Below are 23,891 nucleotides of genomic sequence, written 5' to 3' on the forward strand. Positions count from 1 at the left end.
GGAAGGTTTGTCATTGCAATCTTATGCAAGTTTACTCAGAAGTAAGTTCCAGTATATCAATCTGCCTTACTCCTCAGTAAGTGTGCATAGGATTGCAGTCTTAGTAACAGGAAGGTGGATGGGAATCTGGGTTTGTGGTGGAGTTGCATCTGGGATAACTGCATCTTTTCTTGTAGATCCAGCTGAGCTTGCAAAACTAATCTGCCACATATTGAATTTGAGCCCTCAAAGTAGACCTGTTACTGGCTTATAAATCACTTTGAACCTGTGTTTGTCGACCTAGTTTAAAGGATCGACTCCAAAATCCACTAGGCAGGCAACCAGCCAAAACATATTTATAAGTTGTTCACTTGCTACTTTCCTGTTTGTCACTGGTGCTGGTGTGATGTTTTGTCAGGCTGTGCTCCCGCTAATAAAGACAGCATGATTTTTAAGCAGGAGGGTGTGTGTGTTGTGGGCTTTATGCTAGACAGAATGTTTCTGCACCCTTGCAAAATCAACTCTGCTCTTAGAGACTTCGTAGCCCCTTTCAGATATTATATGTGTGAGAGTGTAGAATTGTATGCCTGACTGCCCCACATTAATAATAAACCTTGCCAGAATTACAGGGAAGAGGCTGTCTTCTTTCTTTTGTGACAGGTTCTTTAGCTGTTGTGTTTGATTGCTGTGGGGCACACCGCAGCATGATTTAGCTAAAACAGGGAGAAGTCAGGGAATGGGAAATTTAAGTCTCCCTATCTTAAATCAACTAAGAATAGTGAAGACTGAAAAGAGCTCTCACATATCGACTTTAAAAACAGAGGCCCCAATCATGCTGAGAAGTCCTGGGTACATGTAGTAGTATTCATGGGGGATCTTTCCATTTTATTATGAATGTTTTGCAGTAGGACACATGGAATTGCGCACACCCTTCTTAATCATAACCGTTCTAGTTTTTAACACACCATCCTCCCCCATTAAAAAAACAACTAAAGCCTCATTTTAAAACTAACCCTGAATTATATTGATTGATTGAATGATATACCAGTGTGACCTTCAGATTAATGAAGCATTGTCTTTGTATTGTGAAACACCACAGAGGGAGGTTACATCCCTGTTGCTTGGCAGACAGTTTCTTGGCAAGGGCTGGGAAAGAAGATTACTTTGAAAAACAAAGGTTTCATGTCAGTGGAAAATGGGACACACTTGTCTTCATACGCAGCTGCCTGCCATGGTGAAAAAGCAAAAGAGCAGGCCCAGATTCAACACAATAAATGGCTAAGCACTTCTGACCCATTGGTTTGTTATTCAAGCAGTTGAAGTTACCTTCTGGGTATGCTTTTTCGAAAGAGAGAATCTGGGGCACAGGAACATTTTTTTAAATGAAGAAATAGTGCTTGAAAGTGCTTGAAAAGCAAGCTACTGTACAATATGAAGAAGAAATTTCCACACCCTTCAGCACTGGATTGAAAGGAGAAATTAGGCTGAAAGGCGATTATGCAGAATCCTGTTCTGAGGCCCCACTGATTTATAGGCTGTTTTCCTTCCTCTGCTTGCTTATGCATTGAGGGCAACAACTGAGGACTCCGGCATCTTCTGTCCTGCTGATCCTACATCTCTGTGTTGTTGACCTTGGTTTTTTGAGCTATCATATTTTAAACATACACAATTTTCAGCTCAATGTTTATCTGCTGCATCCGAAAGGTACAAATGCCTTTGAAGAGTCTGGCAACAGTGGAGGCTGAAGCATTGCCAAAGCTTGCCTACTGTAGGCAGCTTTCCAGGGAAGTGTGAGATGTAGAAATGTGTCTCATGCTTCCCCACTCTGTGGCCCTCAGTGAAACTTACAATACAGCATCAAATGTTAAATGATATCTATTAGTTGCCTAAAAATGTCTTTGGAGCAAATCTGACAAATATTCCTTTGGGAAGTATCCACCAGTGGGTATAACCCAACCAGAAAAAGCCCTCTTCCTGGCAGCAGCCAAACAGCAGTGATTCCTAAAGCAAGAGATGGAACTGTAGTAAAATAAATATGTTTGGAGCCACAGCCAGCTCCTGAAGAAGCCAGGCACAGGAACTGCCCTGTTAGGTCGTGCTACAAGAGAACTCCCCATTTTACAAGAGCCCTCTGTGAAAGCAAAGAATAGAAGCAGCCATTTTCAACCACTGTACCGTGGCACATTGGTGTGCCGTGAATAGTCCACAGGTGTGTCACAGGAATTTGGGTGAAAGTCATTTATTAGTAGGGCCAGTGGGGGATGTGAGTCCCCACTGACAGCATGGTGTGCCTTGTCAATTGTCAAAAACCTGATGGTGTGCCTTGACAATTTTAGTGCCTTGTCAGTGTGCCGTGAGGTGAAAACGGTTGCAAATTGCTGGAATAGAGGTTAACTTGGCCCAGGCTTATTAAAAGGCTGAATAGTTTTTAAAAGCTAGCGGTGCCCTGCCCCAGGGTATGTGCTTGTGTGAGAAAGGGCACTGTGTTGTGTTTTTTAGATCCTGCTGCTAGCGTAGGCAGCGACGGATGCAGAATATCCACCGTAAGCTGTGAGTGCCTCCTAGCCTTAGAACCCTTTTGCTCTCATGCCCTTTCATAATTTATTATTCCTTGTGGGCCTGCACTTTGTCGGGGACTGTTCTCCTCAGAGCTTTTTTCATTTTCATTAAGAAACCTCATTAAACCCGGGGTGCTCGCCTCTGTCAGTCATCTCGGGGAAACTGCGTGAGCGTGACATTTTGGCGCTCCCTCGACTCCTGGGTTCCCTTGGAGTTCCCTTCTCTCCTTGTTTTGAAAGGCTTGTCCTTTGGGGAACCGCATGTCAATCCAGGTCCGGAGCAGTGTTGAATTCTAGGAAGAACGGAAACTTGACCCGATTTAAAAATTGCTGAAGGGGAGAAATGGCTTCCTGCTTTCAAAACTGTGGAATCTTGTAATTGGAGAAGCGGTGTTGATTTTGGAGACAGGATGTTCCCTTGGGTTGGGAAAGGAAATATTTCATGCCTGCCTCTTGAGTTATTTGCAGAGTTGTTGCAGGGTGACTGACTGCTCTATATCTTGTTTCGACATCAACCAGTTGGAATTCTCAAGCTTTGAGCTCTGTTGAATGCGTGTCTTCTTTCCATTAATCAAAATTAGGTCCTTTCTTTCTGCCTGTGTGTTATTTAATGCATTCAGCTGATTAGGACCTTTATCTACCAGGCTCTTTTAGACATGTCAACAAGCTTACAGAGGCCTAACAGTACTTGGGGATATTTTGTCACTCATTCCTACATGGGTTTATTTGAGAGTATGTGCCATTCGATTCAGTAGGACTTGATTCCAGGCAAATACAGTAAGCTTAAGATTGCAGCATAATGTTACAGTCTTGTGTACACTTAGGGCCAAATCCTATCCAATTTTCTAGTACCGGTGCAGCTGTGCCAATGGGGCATGCACTGCATCTTGTGGTGGGGCAGTTGTCACAGAGGCCTCCTTGAGATAAGGAAACATTTGTTCCCTTACCTTGGGGCTGCATTGCAGCTGCATCGGGGCTGGAAAATTGGATAGGATTGGGCCTTTACTTGGGAGTAAATTTTTTTTGAACCACAACGAAGTATGTTGTGGCTTCAACACAAGTATGTTGTGGCTTCAACACAAGGCTTCTCGAAGTATGTTTGACATTCTCCTGAACTTGAAAGGCAACTTGCCATGCAATGTATGCATCCATTGTCTGGAACAAAAGTGGTCCGCTTTGCATTGACTGTGTTTGAGGGAGAAGCAAGATACCTTTGTTTGCCCTGAGATTTAGAGAAGAAACTTCATCCACTGCAATGAGAGAAGACCCTTGCTTCTACACTGAGTCTTTGGTGCTTGTCAGAGAACTTGGTGGCAAAGGAAGTGGCAGTCAGAAATAATGACTGGCTAGTACAGGTGCATCAAACTCATTTCATACAGCAGGCCAAATAGCATTCATGATGCCGGCTGAGGGCCGGAAGTGTTGTCTATAGGAAGCAGGTCATGACCAGAAATAATTATTTATTTTTTTCTTAGTCTTATTGCATTTTTTTAAGTTGCACATGGCAGAAGAGAAAATACTCAAATCTTGATCATATTTTCAAGAGCCTAATTAACATGTATGTTGCCCTTTTAGGAGTGGCACCTCAGCACAGCTCAGCAGCTGAGAACCACTGATAGTGGTGCTGGGAGAACCCGAGGGCTGAATAAAGAGCTTCTGGGGGCTGCATTCAACCCATGGGCCTTGTGTTTGACATCCCTGGGCTAGTAAGTGAAGCTAAAATTCAAGGGTTCATGTTTTCAACACTTGCAGATGATGTTGACTGAGATCCAGCGTTACATTTTGAATCTGTTGTATGGTTTTTGTAATGATTCCCTTGAATGATTCATGTTTTGCTGAAATAGTGGCTTCAGACAAGTCACAGAATTTCCAGTTAATCTCAGTCTATCTGATGTCAGTAAAATCCTACTTTGAAGTAAAAGTGGGAATCTAGAGATAACTAACAACTTGATTTCCCAAGCTAGATCCTGCATTGTTGTTGGATCTAGATCCAAACTGCATGGATGATGCATTCTGATTAAATGTTGTGGGGTATAGCCATGAGACCTGCTATGCCTGGGGAACCAATGCTGGAATGGAATTGGCTTCAATAATTGTTTTGTTTTTTGGCATCACCATCTTATACAAATTTATCTGTATCCTACCGATTTCAGAGAAACTTAGTTCCAAAAAGTATGCTTAGGGTTCTTCATTAAGAACTGAATGTATATAATTTATATCCCATCTTTCCACCGGATTTGAGTGTTCAAGGTAGCTTATGATAGAATTGTCAAAAATAAGATCAAAGAATGCAGAACAGAAGCACAGGAGAGTATATTACCAACCATACCTAGGAGATAGCAAACTAACAGGCAGGTATTGGCAAACTGAGGTGTGAACCATCTGTAAATATAGATGTTCTTCAGGTCTACCTTACATGGTTGTTGTAACTACAGGTATAAAGTAATTATCCACGGATTTTTTTACCTGTGGTTTTATCTCAACGAGATGAGAACAGCCCTTTAAACTAAAGGAAAAAAGTCATTTAACAATAGCCTCATTAATGCAAGAGAGGGCAGCCGGCTGACAATCCATCAATCATTCTCTCTCCAGGCGCTTAGAACAGCTTCACTCCAAGGCAAGCGACACCTCCCTTCCCCCTGAGCACATGAAAGAAAGGTAATCACTTTGCATTGGTGAAGGGAGGGGTCACTGGCTTGAACTGAAGTCTTTCTAAGCGCCTGGAGAGTGACTGATTGATGGATTGTCTGCTTAATGACACTGTCTTACATCACGAAGGTCAGCAAGGCTGTTTTAAAATCACCTAGCAAAGGAACCTTGTTTCTTAAATGGATTTACTTTAGTGTGTATGTATTTAGTGTGTGTGTATTTAGACACTAAATAATGCGCAGTTAGTCTGAATGGCTGTTGAGTACTCTAGTTATTTGCTGTGTCCAGGATCACCAGCCATGTGTGATGAAAATAGCCAAGTGGCATGACGTGTATGGAAAAAGTGGGCTGCCAGGTGCTGGAGACCGACTAGAGCGCATAGGAGGTATTTTGGTTTAGTGTAAAGGACAAGCTTCATCTTGAACACGTGTCCAAGAATAGAATAACGTGGGCGCTCTGCGCCATTTTCCAGTGCACTTCTGCTTCTTTTCCCTATTAGAAATGCTTTGATTGGCTCATGGGTCGGAGGCAGGGCATGTCTGTTTTCTCTTTATGCCCAGTTTGAGCCTTGGTTGTTAGTATGCTTTGCTGGTAGGATACACAAGGTATGTTGTAAAGTCTGGCAACTGTCACAATGGGAACTTTCTGTTAGTGAGACTAACAAGAATGTAGTATATTCCTGCTCTGTGTAGTGTGTATAAAGATCATTGTTAAGAAAAGGCACAAGTGTTTCTGTCTCTTGTGTATGGGAAGAGTTAAAAACTTATTCTTGCATCTGGAATTGTGCTGATAAGGTAGAGCTGACCCATGGAAATGATGAATATTCATTTTATGGTTGCTGGCACTTGAAAAGAAAGTCACTTAGTTCTTGCTTATGGCTTTGAATAGAGAACCTCTGCCTGCTATCAGTTGTGATAAGGCTAGCATAAGTAACCCATGACCCTTCCTGTTCCTAGTTTTTGTGGGAAAGGTTGAGTTAGGATGAAATTTCAAATCTCAGTGTAAAAAAAAAAATTCCTCTGGTGATCAGTGCAATAGGAGCAGTTGAGGAAGAAGTTAGTACATGAATATTGATTAGAGAGAAGCTGCCATGGGGTGGGAACAATAGGCTAAAGTAAAAACCTGAAGATCAAACCTTCACACACACACCTCTGAAAGTCATGTGGGATATTGCAGGATATTGATTTTTTTTAAAAGGATTTGGCATTGAACCATGGGCCTGCTACATTGAAAAGCATCACAACCAGCCCAGCCATGAAGCCACCTAATGTGGCTTGCATTAGCCCCAGAATGTGTGGGAAGTGAGGGGGTGGTGGATTCAGGAAGCTCTTCACCGCAAGTTTGCTGCTGTCTCCCACTGGATCAGGCCATAGGCCCATCTAGTCCAGCTTCTTGTATCTCACAGCGGCTCACCAAATGCCCCATGTTGAGGGTGATGGGCTTCCCTCTTTTATCTCAGGGCTGTGCCCCAGGTTTTTTCTTCCACATTTTTTCAAGGGTTGGCAATCTTATGACTTTGCAGACCCAGCATTTGGAAATTCTAGGTTTTAGGCTTCAAGGAATCCAACCTCAAGAGCCCTAGCTGCCAATGAGATCTGGGCTCTCCCCTGAGATAGCCTCTTGTCTGCCACCTTGCACTGTGATGACTGACCCGTCATATCCTAAACTTGGTCCTGAACACTTCCTTACAATCCCAAGTGAGTTCCATGGGTGGAAAACATTCCCTGTTTTAGCAGGCACATGGTTGTGCTTTAAGTAGTTCTTCTACCTTTCCTCATGCTGTTTGACCTGGCTTGCCTTCTTTCTGCACTCTCCAATTATAAACCGCAATTCTTTCCCAACAGTCTGCTGTTTGCCCTGTGCTTCTGAATGTTGTGCTGGTGTTCTTTTCTTCAAAGGTTTGAGTAATCATTAACTGGTTGCTTGATGAGTTCTCCCAAGAAAACCACTTCTCTGGTGAAATGGGATCTCAGTGTTCATTCCCCCCCCCCAAATTTATTTATTCTTATTGTTGATGAATCTGTGTTTGGGAATGGTTTAATTATCCTTATTGTCCAGCCTCTGCGGATCTCTTTGACCCCTGAGCATCTCTGTGCAGATGTCAGGAACGTAACTGGCTTGTTCTCATAATGGTGATGGCAAAAAAATCTTTGAGCATTTTGTGCCAAGGTCTCACGCTGCTGAATCATCTTTCTGATGTTGGTTACGCAGGAGAACTTGTAAATCCTTCGCCCTTGCCGGTCGTACTTTTAAGAACAGGGTCAGAAGTCAGTTCAACGTAATGTCCTGCATTTCGTTGCACTGTTTCATTTGATAGAGGTCAAATAAGCACTGTGGCATTTTTGAGTTCTTGAACAATAACATCCTTGAGGCAATTCGTCATAAGAAGAAAAACACTGTCCTAACGGAGGATATCAGGACCTTGTACGGCTTATAGGTATTTAATATTTATGCTATAGGAAAGGAGTAGTTTGTGGTGGGAGTTCAAGCAGATGATTTCAAATGACTTGACATGAAAAAGCACTTAGAAAGGGTAACTTTAGATGGTTCTGCCATGTTGTAAATGGGGGAACTCAATGCACCATTTATTTTTTTACCTCCCATTTGAGGTATTTTTTGGAGCACTCAGAGAGCAGACAATGGTACAAATCAGTAGGTTTGTATGACTAGTTAACAACTGTGGCAACCAGTAAGCATGTGTGTATAGGTGGAGCCTATTTATCCGCGTTAGTTCCATTCTGTGACTCGGAGCGATTAACAAAAAATGCGTTGTGCTAAATTCCATAGAGTTACGCAAACACGCTGCAGCCTGACACTTCCAGATGGAAGGAAACTAAGGCAGCTGTTATCAATCCCCTCCCCTCCGTACTCAGCCCTCCTGTTGCCAGCTGTCCTGCTTCTTTCACAGGTGGGATGCTGAGCTTTTAAGAGTCCAGCCCTATGCATTTCTACTCAGAAGTAAGCCCCATTCCAGTTAATGGGGCTTACTCCTAGGAAAGTGTGGAGAGGATTGTAGGCTAAATCTCATGCTTTGCTTGGTGGGAAGGCTTGCTTGTGTCCTGATTGCCTGCACCATGGGGGGTAGTGTTGCTTGTGTCGGTAATTGCCTGCACCATGGGGGGGGAATTCGGCAAACACTGGGTTTTTTAAAGCAATCCCCTCTGTTACGACCACACCTGCCCCTGTGTGTGTGTGTGAGTGAGAGAGAGAGAGAGAGAGCTCCACCTCGCTGCACGTGTTCTGGTTACACAGGGTTTTCTACCCCCTTCTTCAGCCTCTTTGCTGGCTCAGGGGCTCCAGAAATGTTGCTGTTCCTTGCAAGGGGAGCCTCTTTCAGGGCTTCAGGACTATTTCCCTGTCTGTGCCAGGAGGAGCCTTTTTGCAGTGTTTTGGGCTGCCTGGAAACGGAGTGAGATACCAGCGCAGGGCAAAGGAGGCAAAGGTGTGTGTGACTTTCAGTACCCCCACCCCATTCTCGTTGAGACAAATTCGCAGATAAAAAATCCTGGATAAATAGGCTGCACCTGTAATTGATTAGCTGCTACCATCTGTAGAAAAGTCACTGTGGGTGCAATCCTAACCCACATAGCGAGACTATGAGGAACGCATGGCCAGCAACATTAAGGGGAATAATAAAAGCTTCTTCAAATATGTTAGAAGCAGGAAACCCGCCAGAGAAGCGGTTGGCCCTCTGGATGGTGAGGGAGGGAAAGGGGAGATAAAAGGAGACTTAGAGATGGCAGAGAAATTAAATGAGTTCTTTGCATCTGTCTTCACGGCAGAAGACCTCGGGCAGATACCGCTGCCCGAACGGCCCCTCCTGACCGAGGAGTTAAGTCAGATAGAGGTTAAAAGAGAAGATGTTTCAGACCTCATTGATAAATTAAAGATCAATAAGTCACCAGGCCCTGATGGCATACACCCAAGGGTTATTAAGGAATTGAAGAATGAAGTTGCAGATCTCTTGACTAAGGTATGCAACTTGTCCCTCAAAACGGCCACGGTACCAGAAGATTGGAGGATAGCAAATGTCACGCCTATTTTTAAAAAGGGAAAGAGGGGGGACCCGGGAAACTATAGGCTGGTCAGCCTAACATCTATACCGGGTAAGATGGTGGAATGCCTCATCAAAGATAGGATCTCAAAACACATAGACGAACAGGCCTTGCTGAGGGAGAGTCAGCATGGCTTCTGTAAGGGTAAGTCTTGCCTCACAAACCTTATAGAATTCTTTGAAAAGGTCAACAGGCATGTGGATGCTGGAGAACCTGTGGACATTATATATCTGGACTTTCAGAAGGCGTTTGACACGGTCCCTCACCAAAGGCTACTGAAAAAACTCCACAGTCAGGGAATTAGAGGACAGGTCCTCTCGTGGATTGAGAACTGGTTGGAGGCCAGGAAGCAGAGAGTGGGTGTCAATGGGCAATTTTCACAATGGAGAGAGGTGAAAAGCGGTGTGCCCCAAGGATCTGTCCTGGGACCGGTGCTTTTCAACCTCTTCATAAATGACCTGGAGACAGGGTTGAGCAGTGAAGTGGCTAAGTTTGCAGACGACACCAAACTTTTCCGAGTGGTAAAGACCAGAAGTGATTGTGAGGAGCTCCAGAAGGATCTCTCCAGACTGGCAGAATGGGCAGCAAAATGGCAGATGCGCTTCAATGTCAGTAAGTGTAAAGTCATGCACATTGGGGCAAAAAATCAAAACTTTAGATATAGGCTGATGGGTTCTGAGCTGTCTGTGACAGATCAGGAGAGAGATCTTGGGGTGGTGGTGGACAGGTCGATGAAAGTGTCGACCCAATGTGCGGCGGCAGTGAAGAAGGCCAATTCTATGCTTGGGATCATTAGGAAGGGTATTGAGAACAAAACGGTTAGTATTATAATGCCGTTGTACAAATTGATGGTAAGGCCACACCTGGAGTATTGTGTCCAGTTCTGGTCGCCGCATCTCAAAAAAGACATAGTGGAAATGGAAAAGGTGCAAAAGAGAGCGACTAAGATGATTACGGGGCTGGGGCACCTTCCTTATGAGGAAAGGCTACGGCGTTTGGGCCTCTTCAGCCTAGAGAAGAGACGCTTGAGGGGGGACATGATTGAGACATACAAAATTATGCAGGGGATGGACAGAGTGGATAGGGAGATGCTCTTTACACTCTCACATAATACCAGAACCAGGGGACATCCACTAAAATTGAGTGTTGGGCGGGTTAGGACAGACAAAAGAAAATATTTCTTTACTCAGCGCGTGGTCGGTCTGTGGAACTCCTTGCCACAGGATGTGGTGCTGGCGTCTACCCTAGACGCCTTTAAAAGGGGATTGGACGAGTTTCTGGAGGAAAAATCCATTATGGGGTACAAGCCATGATGTGTATGCGCAACCTCCTGATTTTAGAAATGGGTTAAGTCAGAATGCCAGATGTAGGGGAGAGCACCAGGATGAGGTCTCTTGTTATCTGGTGTGCTCCCTGGGGCATTTGGTGGGCCGCTGTGAGATACAGGAAGCTGGACTAGATGGGCCTATGGCCTGATCCAGTGGGGCTGTTCTTATGTTCTTATGTTCTTATGTTCACTTTCCAGCACTGACATAAGGGGAATGCAGCTTCGAGGTAAGGGAACAAACATTCCCTTATTTTGAAGAGGCCTCAGTGAGTGCCACCCAACTGCAGGGTGCAGCCCACATTCTATTGGCACAGCTATGCCAGTGCTGGAAAATTGGTTGGGATTTGGGCCTGTAGCACGCAAGGTTATATTAATGCATTTATTGGGGTTTGTATCCTAAGGACTCACAATATGGATTGCGACTTTGGCCAAAGTTGTTAAGAATTATGACCTGGAAGAACGTTTAGTTCCAAATGTGAGTCTTCCATAAGTTTGCAAAGGGGCCTTGACCAGTTCTTCGTTTCAGCTCCTTTCCTTTCTTAAATAGGAAGTTCTGTCTGACTGTCCCTTGTGAAAGGCTCAAAACCTTAACAGCAGTAGAATCAATTCGTGAAGGGGACTTGGGCTTGCACCTGCCATCTGACCTTCACTTTGTCTGCTTCACGACACCCTTACCATATTCACACCAATTTAAAAAACCTATCTTCAGGACTGGAAAGCCTTGGTAAACTGATGGCTGATGCTGCATGCCTCAACATCCACCTGTCAATCACTCAGTTAAAATTGACAGATACAAAAGCATATGGAGAGTGTAGAATTTCCTTGCCTCTGTTGCCCTGGGGAAAGTGTGTGGAAAGCGTGATTAGCCTTTGGTCAGCAGGGAAGTGGGCTTGGAGGATATAGTTTTAGGTAGATTTCGAAAGTCCAGCAGTAGGCCAAGGGTAGGGCACTTGGGTCATAGACAGTTGGGTGCCGAGGGGTGCTGGTGAAAGAAGGTAGCAGAAATACTGGTGAAGGGATTGTAGCTGAAAAGATGTAGAAGGGTGGGTGACACTCTGGGCTGCATTGTGAGAGATTTTTAAATGCTAACCAACAGTTCTACTACCAGCTCCCTTATTGTTGAAATCAGTGACCTGTTTCGAGGAAAATTATGGGGGAGGGGAGCTCTGCTGGGTAAGAAGCCTGCTTGAATTCTCTAATCACTCATATGGGAAGATCCTAAAATAAATTATTCTCCTCTTCTTGGTTTCATAGCAACAAGGCTTAACAAAAGAAGTGATCTTAATGAGATTCAAGATGAATGCCTTCTCCTTTGTGAGTCTAGTCAGGGGCAGTTATTTTCTTGGGTTGTATCTATAGTTTGTAAAACAATCACTTCAAAACTAATAAGGAAGAGATACCTAGGTTGCTATGTCTTAATCTTATTTTTGATTAATGAAGCAGTTTAGAACAATTGACTTGGGGTACTAGCAATGGCTTCAGGGTTTCTTATTGTTGGAAGTCTTTTTTTCAAATGTTTGCGACCAAAGCCAAAATATGAGTAGAGGCTGGACCTTATAGGCCCACCCCATGGCATCTGCATGGTCCTGCCCTGGACCAGTCCATCTATTGGACATATTGTCCCTGAGCAGTTACAACATTTGAATCTTGCTCAGGCAAGTATTGGTTCAAGAGTTCAATGCCTTCCTAGACGATTAAAGTCACTCTTGTGAGCAAGACAAAACCTTTGACTAATAAAAGTAAACGCTGGAAAATGTGTTGCCTGTTAAGAAGTCAGAAGCTTAATTGTTGCCATCATTTACACTGACGTGGAACTGAAAGCCTGATGCTTGCTGTGAGAAAAGTGTCATAATATATTAGTAATGGTTACTTATGCTTAAAGCTGCCTGTTTTGTCCATCCTGACTTGACACTTCCTGAAAGGCTGGCTTACTGGTGTGCCTGGTTTAGAAGTCAAAAGAGAAAGTGGAATGATTTTTTTTTCTTTGTTTCAAATCTGGATTATATTTCTTTTCCTTGGCACAGATGTTATGCAACACCTGGATATTATAAGATCTATTGGAAAGGGTAACACCTATTATGATTCCCATTTGGGACAAACTTGCATCTGTTAGACAGGATCATGGAGTGTTCACCGTAGAAGAGTAGACAGGAGACTTGGTATTTCAGAAAGTAGGACTTATCCGAGCTGGATAAATAACAGGGAACACAAAATTCAGAATAAAGCAAGGAAGACAATATTCAACTAAGAATAGAATTGTATCTGGAGTGGAAGAATTGCTCTAAGGCATAAAAACAAGCAAAATCACTGCAGAAAAAAACCTGAACTCAACATCTGGGATGTTACTTTTCCACAGTAGATGATACAAGTCAACTGCAAAGTATGTAATCCTGTTAATGGATTGAGATCTTTCTCTATCTCTTTGACTCCAAATAGTCACGACTCGCTCATTGATTTTATTTTTATCTTGCCCTCTTTAATGATCTCCACCCTTAGCTTGAATCTCCTTCTGTCTGCCACAGCAACAAGAGATGTTTGTTCAGCCTCTGTAGCTAGAGGCAATTGTGGCTGTTTTTTTAGCTCCCTTGAAATGACTGGATTAGCAATACGGAGCCTGAACATTTTGTAAAGAGATCTTCCATGTTCAGATGGCTGAGAGGTTGCATTCAAGGCAGAACTGGGCCAGAAATTAATTATAGAAGCCTCTGATGTGCTGACAAGTCATCATTTCAGGAACGTGCCACAGAGTCAGTGGCAAATGTATGCAGTTTTGTTCATTGCATAGTAATTTTTGAACCTCAGTCCAGCAACATCTTGTAGATGCCAAGATTTCAGTGCCTGTGCTGGACTGGTCCTGTAAGGGGTCGTGAACATGGTGTAGATAAATCATTGGCTTATGTAATAAATGATCTATTTTTTCTTTTACATCAGAGTAAAACATTGATGGGATGCTGCTGTTTAAAATGTTACTTTTTAAAAAATCTTAAGATATCCCTTGTTCTCCATGGAAAACAGAATTTTCCCCGGATCAGGATTGAAAAGCCAATGAAAATGCATCTGCAGTGTTTTCTGTTTTGGAATTTCACTCCACATTCAATATATTCTTCTTTTTTTTTAATGGCGTGGGTAGGAGCAGAGGAATGTAATTATGATGCTGTTGTGCAGTTCAGGGGAATTTCTTCTTCGAGGGATAGTAATATCGAAAAGTAGGTTTCCAAATGTTCAAAGTACTTTAAATATACAATTATTTATTTTTACGTATTTATGTGCCATCTATTGATCAAAATAGCCTCCAAGACCCCTTTCGACAGACTAAAACAATACATAATAATTATCTTAGCAATCTTTCCAGTAGCCCTGTAAGGTAGGCTAATAATATTACCCCACAAGTGGGTCCTGCAATAGGACGTTGCATCTTCCTAACCCCAAATCCCAATAACCTTGAATACAGTACAGAGCAAAAAAAAACTCGCTGAAGGCCCAGTTCTGCCTTGAATGCAACCTCTCAGCCATTGGAACATGGAAGATCTCTTTACAAAATGTTCAGGCTCCGTATTGCTAAGCCAGTCATTTCAAGGGAGCTAAAAAACAGCCACAATTGCCTCTAGCTACAGATGCTGCTATAAAACAGGGAGGGTGGAGGGGAGGGCAGGAAACTGGCCTTGCCCACTGCTCGTCCGGGAAGCAAAAATTAATAATTGACCAGGCTGTTTTCCCCACCAGTCAATAGACTAGCCTGGTTCCTATGTTATACCAGCTCTTAAGTACTATAGCATAACCAATGCTTGTTTAAGGATTATATGATAATTGTAATTCAAGACTGTGCTGATGGGCCATTTAAAATGTGTTATCTCGCCAAAGGCGTCTGGGAGGCATAAAATACATTTATTCATCGAAAGCAAGAGAAGCTGGCAGAGAAGCTTATGCACGGCAAGGCAGCTCTAAGCTGTTCCAAGCCCGTCTGCTCCTTCATCCCTCTTTAGCAGTGAATTTGCACTGGGGACTGGCAAGGCGGTGTGTTATCTACTAATAGGCCCTCCTTACAAAGGGTTTTTAATGCTTTAGGGCTTCTGCCAGTTTCTACGATCTTGGGAGTACAGAGTCAAATACCAACCAAAGGCAATGCAGGGATCGACTGCTCAGATCGGATACTGAATGAGAGTTCTCTGAGCAAAAAAAAACAGGAAAAAAACCAAAACGGTTTTTCCCAGAGTGGGCAGTGGGAAAAGAAACTATCTTGACTGGTGTGATATATAATATTTGACCGCAGAAGTATATGCTTTAAGGCCAGAGAGACCATTTGAACAGAATGAACATTTTCAGTGTTTCTAAGGCTTTTTAAAAACCAACCCACGACAAATGTAAATGAGAATTGTATACCATTTTCTATACCCTGCAAAACTACTAGAGAAGTTGATTAGACTATTGTTAGTATATGATGTGTAGGCATTGCCTATTGATAGTGATTTAAGGATACAGTTAACCGAAGAGGAGGCCAGGAAAGAACCGGCGGGGGGGGGGGGGGAGAGTGTCAAGTTGAACTTAAAATTGGTGACTCTCAATTTCTCTCTCTTAAATGAAATCTAGATTTGTCATCTTAATATGTGAAAAATAAAATACGTTCATATCGTCCTTCCTCCAAAGAACTCAGGGTGGACTACATAGTTCTTTCTCTCTTACCTGCACAACAACCACCCTGTGAGATAGGTGAGGCTGAGAGATAGTGACTGGCCCTCCATCACCCAGGAAGCTTTATGGCTGAGCAGGAATTTGAACTTAGCTCTTCCAGGTCTAAGCCTGAGTTCCAAACCACTACACTATCCTGGTGTTGTAATCCATTTGCGTTAAATTGAATGCATATTTCGCTTTAGGCACAGTTAGAAGCACAGAAAGCAACCCAGGACTTTCAGAGAGCGACAGAGGTACTACGAGCAGCAAAAGAGACCATTTCCCTGGCAGAACAAAGGCTGCTGGAAGATGACAAACGTCAGTTTGATTCTGCCTGGCAAGAGATGCTCAACCATGCCACCCAGAGGGTAAGAGCTGATGTTGAATGTCCTTGGGAAATCTGCTTCTTTCTGAGCCACCTTTTCCTGGAAAACAGGTCTCTAAAATTCTTGGACACTCAGGCAGGAGGATGGATGGAGTCTGCCACCTAGTAGAATTTTGTGGCTCATGCATGTTGCTTCAGGAACTTGTAGTACATACCAGTGAATAAAGAAGCAGCTGTTGGCGCAATCCTATCATTGGGCTGCGTTGCCGAAATTTGCTTTCTAGAAGCACAACCCAACTGTTACATGGTAAAATGTGACACACTATAATATGCTGCCAAGCCACTACCTGCCACACAGCATCAGCCTTCCTGGATCCTCTGGCACTGGTAAGTCGGCAGCAGGGGAGGTTTGTGGGTGGGGAGCGGGAGGAATGGGACATTCCCACGGAAGAACTGGGGGAAGGGAGGGTGTGGATCTGGCAGCAGTTGCACACTCCGGATCATACCACCTCTTTTGAAAACCTCCCTGCCCATTTTCTCTCCTAGGGCATATGCCACCAAAATGGGTGGCATATGTCCCAAGAGGCTCCATAAGGCAGCCTGAGGGCTTCTGTGGAGGTAAGCAAAGTATATCTGAGCAACTTGGTAATCCTTAACCAGATTCAGGGCATTGCTAGGTCTAAGTGGAGGTTTTTCTCTTCCCTTACTAGAGTTATAACCAATAAGTGTCCCAAGGCATAATTATTGTGTCTCTGTTATCCAGATTCATGAACGAAGACACCCATTGTTTCACCATCAGGTGGTCATAATAGTATATTTTCTTAAAAGTGAGTGTACACCAACGAAGTCACTGTCATTTCCATGTACATGTTTTGGTGACAATTGTCATCTTTTTCCACGTTGTTTGCTACCTGCCAGTTGTCTGGGTTGAGAGCTTACAGAAATAGTGGTGTTTAAAAATACACCCAGCTTAAGCATGGGTCTGCAGCTGTTTCAGCTCAAACCTCTCTCTTTTAATTTCTTCTTCTGTAAAGGTCATGGAAGCAGAGCAGACCAAAACCAGAAGCGAGCTGGTCCACAAGGAGACGGCAGCCAAATATAATGCTGCCATGGGCAGGATGAAGCAGTTGGAGAAGAAGCTGAAAAGGGCCATAAATAAATCCAAGTACGTGTTCCTGTTTGGTTGGCATCATGGTCTTGATTCACAGATGTGTGTCTGCCACGTGTTTATGATATTGTAGTTTATTCTGTCTGGTCTGGTATGGGAGGAGGTTCGTCATAGGGGTGATGCAGTGAGCTCTTGCAACGGGAGACACAACCCTAGTGATGTCACTGGGAGTGATGATGGCTATGAATGTATATATACCTGAATAGATGGAACTACCTTCAGTTGAATCAAACCATTGGTCCATGTTGTTCAATATCATCTAGACTAGGTGTGTCCAAAGTTTTTGGCAGGAGGGCCACATCTCTCTGACGCTATGTCAGGGGCCGGGGGGGAAAAAAGAATTAATTTACATTTAAAATGTGAATAAATTTACATAAATGAATATATTAGAGATGGAACTTATATGTATGAATGAAGGTCTCACGATAGCTCAAGGCCTACAAAGACATGAAACAGCTCAAGGCCTACAAATACAAAGACAAATAGCTCAAGGCCTACAAAAACATGAAACAGCAAGCAGCAGAGGGAGCCCTTGGGCCACAACTCACATGAGAGGCTGAACAGTTAACCCTAACAGTGAGAGCAGTTGCATTGGACCAGTGTGGGCTCCAGCAGGTCTTTGGTGGGCCAGAGGCTCATTGGAGACTAGAGACTCCCAGTGGGCCAGATTGGGTGTCCCCGAGGGCTTCAAATGGCCCCTGGGCCAGGGTCTTGGGCACCCCTGATCTAGATTGGTTGGCCACTCAGTAGAAGTAGCTGGTTCGAAGAACACGTGCCTGACCATGGCTCAACCAATACAGACTATTAGCAGTTCCCCAGGGATTTCAGGTAAGGAAGAAAAACATTCCCTGTCTGGAGATGCTGTTGGGGATGGAACCTGGGACCTTCTGCAGGCAAAATGTAGTTCTGCCTTTTGAGAAAGAGCCCCACCCTTGAAGTTCTTAATATCTGAACAATATCCTTAAAATTTTAACCAAGAGCCCTTCCCTCCCTAGAGGTACCTTTCATAGTGCTTCAGTACTGTAAGCCAGTGCCCGAGGAGAGCAGTGAGGACTCTTCTCTCAGCACCATGGTGGTAGCCCTATGTTCTGTGTGTGAGAGCCGTGTGACACTGATCCTGCTACAGCATGGAACTGTTGGGACTGGCTGGAGCAGAAGATGCCAGTGAGGAATTCCTGTCCCTCATGAGTAAAGAGGTTGCTTGAAACAGTGGCTCTCTTTTATATTGAGCAGGCAGAAAGCAGCTGTCGCTGTTCACTCTAGCACAGGGTTTTTTCAAAGCTGTTTGCTAGTGTCTCCTTTGTGTCTTTGTTTTGGTTGTGAGCCTGTTTGGGATGACCTGAACCCATCTTGTCCTTTGTTTGCTCTGTAAATGTTGTGATTATTTTTCTGCTGCCATGCCTATGATACATACATGTTTGTAACAATATTGTTTATGACATATTACGTATACCTGGAGGGAACCCCCCAAGTTCTGTTCAGAGCACCATTTTTCTTTTCATTTTTATCTGGGGATTGTTCATCAAGAGTAACCCCACTTTTATCCTGTGTTCTTCCTCCCCTACAGGCCTTATTTTGAGCTCAAGGCAAAATATTATGTACAATTAGAGGTAGGTATCAAATAAATTTTCCAGGAATAACTGATCATCTGTAGTTGATACGCTGCAAATCATAATTATAGTTTGAAAACATGGTCTGTCTGTGACTCTTTTGTTTTTTGTGCTAATGGCTTCATTGTAAGAATCATCTGCGCAGTTTTGGTTTTCGCCATGTAAGGAATGTTGCAAATGGCGCAGGATTTGTCCCTGTGTGCCATGGTGATGTGTAACAATGGCAACAGTCTCCGCACTGATGTTCACAAGCCACATCTGACCCATCAACGCATTTTGACTGAACTGCTGACCCCATTGACCATCTAACTGCATGCAGACCCCCTTCTTGCCTTCCTCTTCTGCTCTCACCTGCCACCGCATCGCAACTTGGGCAAATGACTGCTGAATTACTCTGGCTGAGAGACCAGCTAAAAAAAGAGAGACAGAATGCAGACCTGTAGCTATAAATCTTGACAATATTTTTCTCCAATTGTGAAAATTCTTAAGAGTTATAGAAATAAAACTTTGGTACATAATTGACTTGCTTTTGCCCACCATAAGTGCAAGGCTGATAGATGTAGCCCTGGCACCTGCAGGTTTGGGATCCCCTGCTCCAAGGGCTGGGTTGTCCAGATTTGGACGAAAATATGGGCAATGTGTTTACCACCCCTTATAGCAGTAGACGGTTTGTAGCTGCTTGCTGAATGTGGAACTGCGGTTCTGTCTGGAGATAGGAAACCCCCACTTGTATGGAAGTATATAAGGATTTCTCTGTGCTAGAGAGAAAGAGAGAAAGCAGAGAATAGGAAGATTTCCACTGCAATGGAGAAGTTTCCACAAAACAGCATATGCTCCCAAGTGTTCAGCTGATGAGGTTTTCATCAAGGGTGAAATCTGTGGGTTCCTGTTAACGGAGTTTTATCTATCTTCAGCTTGGTTCTGAAGCTTGAAAAGCGGCTTTGTGACCACATAAAGATTCTTAGTGGTTGCCAAAAACAAAAAGGGCCTTCTGCACACATGAAAAGTTCCTCTTCCAGCAGCAGACTCATGTTTCCTGAACAGCAGCAGGAAGATGAATTATGACAAATGTCATAAACTGACACCAGGCCCTTGTCATCTCTGAATTAATGTGGTCATTTTTCTTTCTTTTCAGTCCCTTTTTCAAATATTGAGACTCCAGCTCACAAAGAGAGTATTGCAGTCCTTCCATGCCCCCATTGTGCATTCATTGATCTATACACACAGAGTTGTTACATGATTTATTTGTATATCATCTTTTAGGCTGAAGCCTTTTGAAGCAGTTTATGTGCAATTAAAAACAGCCACAAAAATAATCTGTTTTTCCTCCCCTTTGGAGCCAGTGCGGTTCCTGGCTGCCACCTTGTCTTCCTTGCACAGCGGCTGTGAGTGGCAGTAAAGGATGGGGGGATGTGATATCAGCAGTCCTCCCCCCAGCCCAGCTGTTGTGGTGGCTGCTGACTTCTAAGGCATGTTGGATATATTATGTACATATGTAGGTTTGAATTGCAAACAATTCATGCAAATTGGGGCCAGGCTCTGAGTTTGAATCCTTTTCCATTTTTATCTGTGGATTGTTCATCAAGAGTCCTCACTTTAGTCCTCACTTAAAGTTGTTTCATTCAATATTGTTTGATTTTAAAGTGCTCATCAGTTCTCAATCTTCTGACCTTTGTGTCCTCCATGGCTGCACATTTTAGGGCTACCGGAAGCCACTTCTGGGTTGCTCAGAACCTGCAACCCACTTTCTTGGCCTTGTCAAACTCCAGAATGCCTTGCAGGTAGCTTCCACAAGGTATTCTGGGTCACGACCATGCATTGTGGCATGATTGGAAACAGCTCAACGAGTATGCCACTTTATAGTGTTATTGAGCCTGCCTATAGTAGAACTGGTTTTGTTTTGCTTAAAGTTGCTGTTTCCAAGAACTTACTGACAACTTTAAGTGAGGACTTGCTGTTTTGAGTCCCCGTGTTCTCACAGCATCTGAATAGAGCTGATGAGGGTGCCACTGTCAAACAAGTGGATAAACTCTGTAGTTGTGTGGTGTGCATCTATAATGCCTCTGTAGTCCATCAGCAAATAATCTGGGGCTTTGCACTGTCAGTACTAGAAAATAAATGCTGGGGTGAGGAAGGCCCAGAAGGGGCAGAGTCCACTTTTGTCCCATGTGTTAGGTGTCTGAAAGAAGAAAAATGACATATTTCACATTAATGCTCTCATCTTAAATGTAAACTGAAGTGAACCCATGGGGAACAAGCTTTTATATCTCAGCAAAGTGAGGAGGCAGAGGGATGAGCCACTTATCTTCCTTGTCCATCCACAGGTGGCACCAGAAGGGGACGTTTGCTAACAATAGCGTGCTCTATTCCTAAACCTGCTCAACCTTGCAGAGAATGAGGCCCTGACAAGCTGTGTACTTGTGGCAACATAAAGATGACTAGACAGGTCAGCTTTAGTGCCTTGGGGTCCCAAGTCAGGAACCATGAGACCTCCACAGACTGGATCACGTCTGGTGTCTTTTTTTTAGTGACTTCTGGTGCTGTTTTCTCGTAGTTTGGAAAAAAGGCATTAATATTTTAGTCAAAAGGGCATTTTCTTTGCTTAGTAAAGTCCTTTCTGATTTCTTTATTAGCAATTAAAGAAGACAGTGGATGACCTGCAAGCAAAGCTGTCTTTGGCGAAGGGAGAATACAAAACTGCCTTGAAGAACTTGGAGATGATTTCGGATGAGATCCATGAGAGGAGGCGGGCCTCTTCCATGGGGCCTAGAGGCTGCGGTGTGGGAGCTGAAGGCAGCAACACTTCAGCAGAGGACCTTTCAGTGTGCAAATTAGAGTCAGACAATATCTCCAGTAAGTCAAAAGAATGGGTTGACTAAGAGGAAATGGTTTCATGAGCCCAGATCACTTTGGGCAACATGTGGCAACATTTTGCCACATCCAAAGGTGGATATTGTTCTCTGTGCCTGAATGGGTTGACGGGAGGGAGTAAGATGGTGGAACCTAAGGAGCTTATACCCTGGGATAGCAGCTGAATGGCAGCATATACATATTTGAAATAAAAATGAAAACTAGCATTAATTCTCTGGGGCTAAGCTGGAAACAGTGGTGAACACCAAACTACTAGCATGATTCAGATATTTGTCTGCACGTGCTTCTGGGAAGGAGTAGGGTTGTGGCTATTGACCCTTCAGGGGTTGAGGCTTTACAATCATGTTGCGTCTCAGTTGTATTGACTGCCTGTTGGTTTCTGGGCATAATTCAAAGTGCTGGTTAGTGCCTTTAAAGCCCTAAATGGCTTAGGACCAAGATAGTCTGAAGGACCTTTTGTCTTGTAAGAGGATCTGTCCATCCTGTAAGAGTTTTTAGGGAGGTTGTCTTGTGGGTTTCAATGCTGTTGGAGGTTCGTTGAGCACTGACCTTTGAGAGGATCTTTCTGATGTTACAGTTTGGTATATTGCAGAGTTAGTATACCATTTTGTGTTTGCAACCTTTGGGAGATGTAGATAAACACTCACTTGGGGTAAGTCTCTTTGCTGAACTTTTCTCCGAATCTTCTCATAGTGGCGTCAGAAGTATTTGAGGATGACAACTGCAGCAGCTTTGTGTCTGAAGAAGACTCAGAAACCCAGTCCATCTCCAGCTGCACCTCTGGGGCAACAAGCCCTCTTGATATGCCAGCTCAGTTTCTCCCAGTGACGCGGCCTAGAAGTCTGGATCTGTCCAGCCCCATCTCGCTGTCTGAATTTGGGATATTTCCTCTACTAGGACCTCGAAGTGAATGCAGTGGAGCTTCCTCTCCAGAATGTGAAATTGAAAGGGGTAAGATGGAATGGGGAAGCCTGATTCACAGTATAGTCTGATACAGTCAGTTCTTATTATCTGCTAGGGTTACGTTCCTGGAAACCCTTGTGGATAGCAAATTTGCAGATAACAAACCTATGGGATCGGTGGGGTTGGGTACAAGGGATACCATATTGGGGGAACGGCTACCTTCTCTGCTATCTGAAGAATCCAGCATAGACCCTCAGGAAGCCAGCAGAAAGTGCCAAAATATATCTGAATGCTGTACACACCTTCCAGAGGCTACAGGGACCTTCAGAATGGCACCAGCAACCAGTACAGAGCCTTGAGTACCGCATAGATCCCTGAGCCTCTGCTGGGCTCAGACTGAGCTCTGTAATAGAAAAGAACACAACTTTCACAGGCAGTCTCATAGAGGTGCTAAGGGTGTCCCTGGTCATACCCTCCTACCTATTCCCCTGAGCTGCCACCATACTGAATCTCATGAAATCTTGCAAGATCCAAGATGGCAGTATCCAAATCTTACAAGATTTTGGGTGTCACCAACTTGAATTTCACAAAATCTCACAAGATTTGTGAGATCCAAGATGGTGGCACCCGGATCAGCCAGGAAGAAGAGGCTGCAGGGAAGTTGTGACCCAGGTAAGTTTGAGAACCACTGGACTATAGCTTTTTCCTTATAAAGACAATCATATGTCATGTTCTGGTTTTTTACTTTAGAGCAGTGGTTCTCAAACTCTTTGGGAGTTTGAGAACCGCTGGTAAGTGCTGGTGGGGGGACAGGGACTGGGAGGGGTGGAATGTGGTGTAGCAGTGATCATGGCGCTGTGGACACCCACAGGCTTGTCACCCTATCTGGGGAGGGTCTGCAAGCCTCGGAGAGGGTCCAGGAATCCTGCAGCCCCCTCTGCAAGTCTCCCCCAAGTGATTTATCGCTCCAGACTGCAGGTCAGAGTGACTTCTTGTTTACAGTAAGTGCACTCCTGTCTGCAGATTGGAGCGATAAGACACTTGGGGGAGACCCCCAGAGGGGGCTGTGGGCCTTCCAGACCCTTTCCAAGGTTTGCAGAACCCCCCTCAGGTTGGGAGACAAGCCTCTGGGTGCCAGCGGTGCTGCCGGGACACCTGTTCCTGGGCCACTCCCCTTAAGGAGGAATGGCCCTTTTTACATCCTATGGTGGGTCATGACCCACCACTTTGAACACCAGTGCTTTAGAGAAAAAGATTGAGGCGGGTCTAGATAGATTTGTATCATAAACAACAGCATAGAGAAGTTAGTCTCTGATACCTTTGAGCTTTGAGTTAAATCAGGTGATGTTTGTCCTGATCTTATCAACACACATTTCATTTGGTATTAATTAATCGATGGAATTCACTGGCACAAGGTATGATGAATGGATGCTAGTGCAGGCGAGTTAAAAAAAATGTCCATGTTTATGGAATATGGATCAAAGAATGCACATTAGCCATAGCTGACAAAAATGGAGCCTCTGTAGGTCCTATGTCTCTGACCACACACTGGAGATAAACTGAAGAAGTTTGCCATCGTACCTGGCTGGGGAATGATAATTGATTTGTTTTCTAAGAAGCCTTTTAAGGACATTCCTATGGGATATGATTTGGCCTTTAAGTAGTTGGTATGGGGCTGATCTTAGGAAATTTATGATCAATTGGTGGTGGGCCCATGCTGTGGTGTTAAGGTGTTGACATGGAAGGCACCATTGAATTCCACATTATGTTCTGTAGCT

General features: G+C 44.0%; 1 protein-coding gene across 1 annotated transcript in view; it reads left to right on the forward strand.

Annotated features, from left to right (window-relative positions):
• Positions 1 to 23,891, forward strand: part of SH3BP5 (SH3 domain binding protein 5) — a 48,498-nt gene that overhangs the window by 22,890 nt on the left and 1,717 nt on the right. Inside the window, exons 4-8 of the mRNA XM_066627310.1 lie at positions 15,440 to 15,604; positions 16,596 to 16,726; positions 18,297 to 18,339; positions 20,973 to 21,192; positions 21,904 to 22,161. Coding sequence (XP_066483407.1) covers positions 15,440 to 15,604; positions 16,596 to 16,726; positions 18,297 to 18,339; positions 20,973 to 21,192; positions 21,904 to 22,161 — 817 coding nt within the window. The remainder of the gene's footprint in view (positions 1 to 15,439; positions 15,605 to 16,595; positions 16,727 to 18,296; positions 18,340 to 20,972; positions 21,193 to 21,903; positions 22,162 to 23,891) is intronic.

The sequence above is a fragment of the Tiliqua scincoides genome, chromosome 5 (genome assembly GCF_035046505.1).
Source record: "Tiliqua scincoides isolate rTilSci1 chromosome 5, rTilSci1.hap2, whole genome shotgun sequence".
NCBI classification, from domain to species: domain Eukaryota; kingdom Metazoa; phylum Chordata; class Lepidosauria; order Squamata; family Scincidae; genus Tiliqua; species Tiliqua scincoides.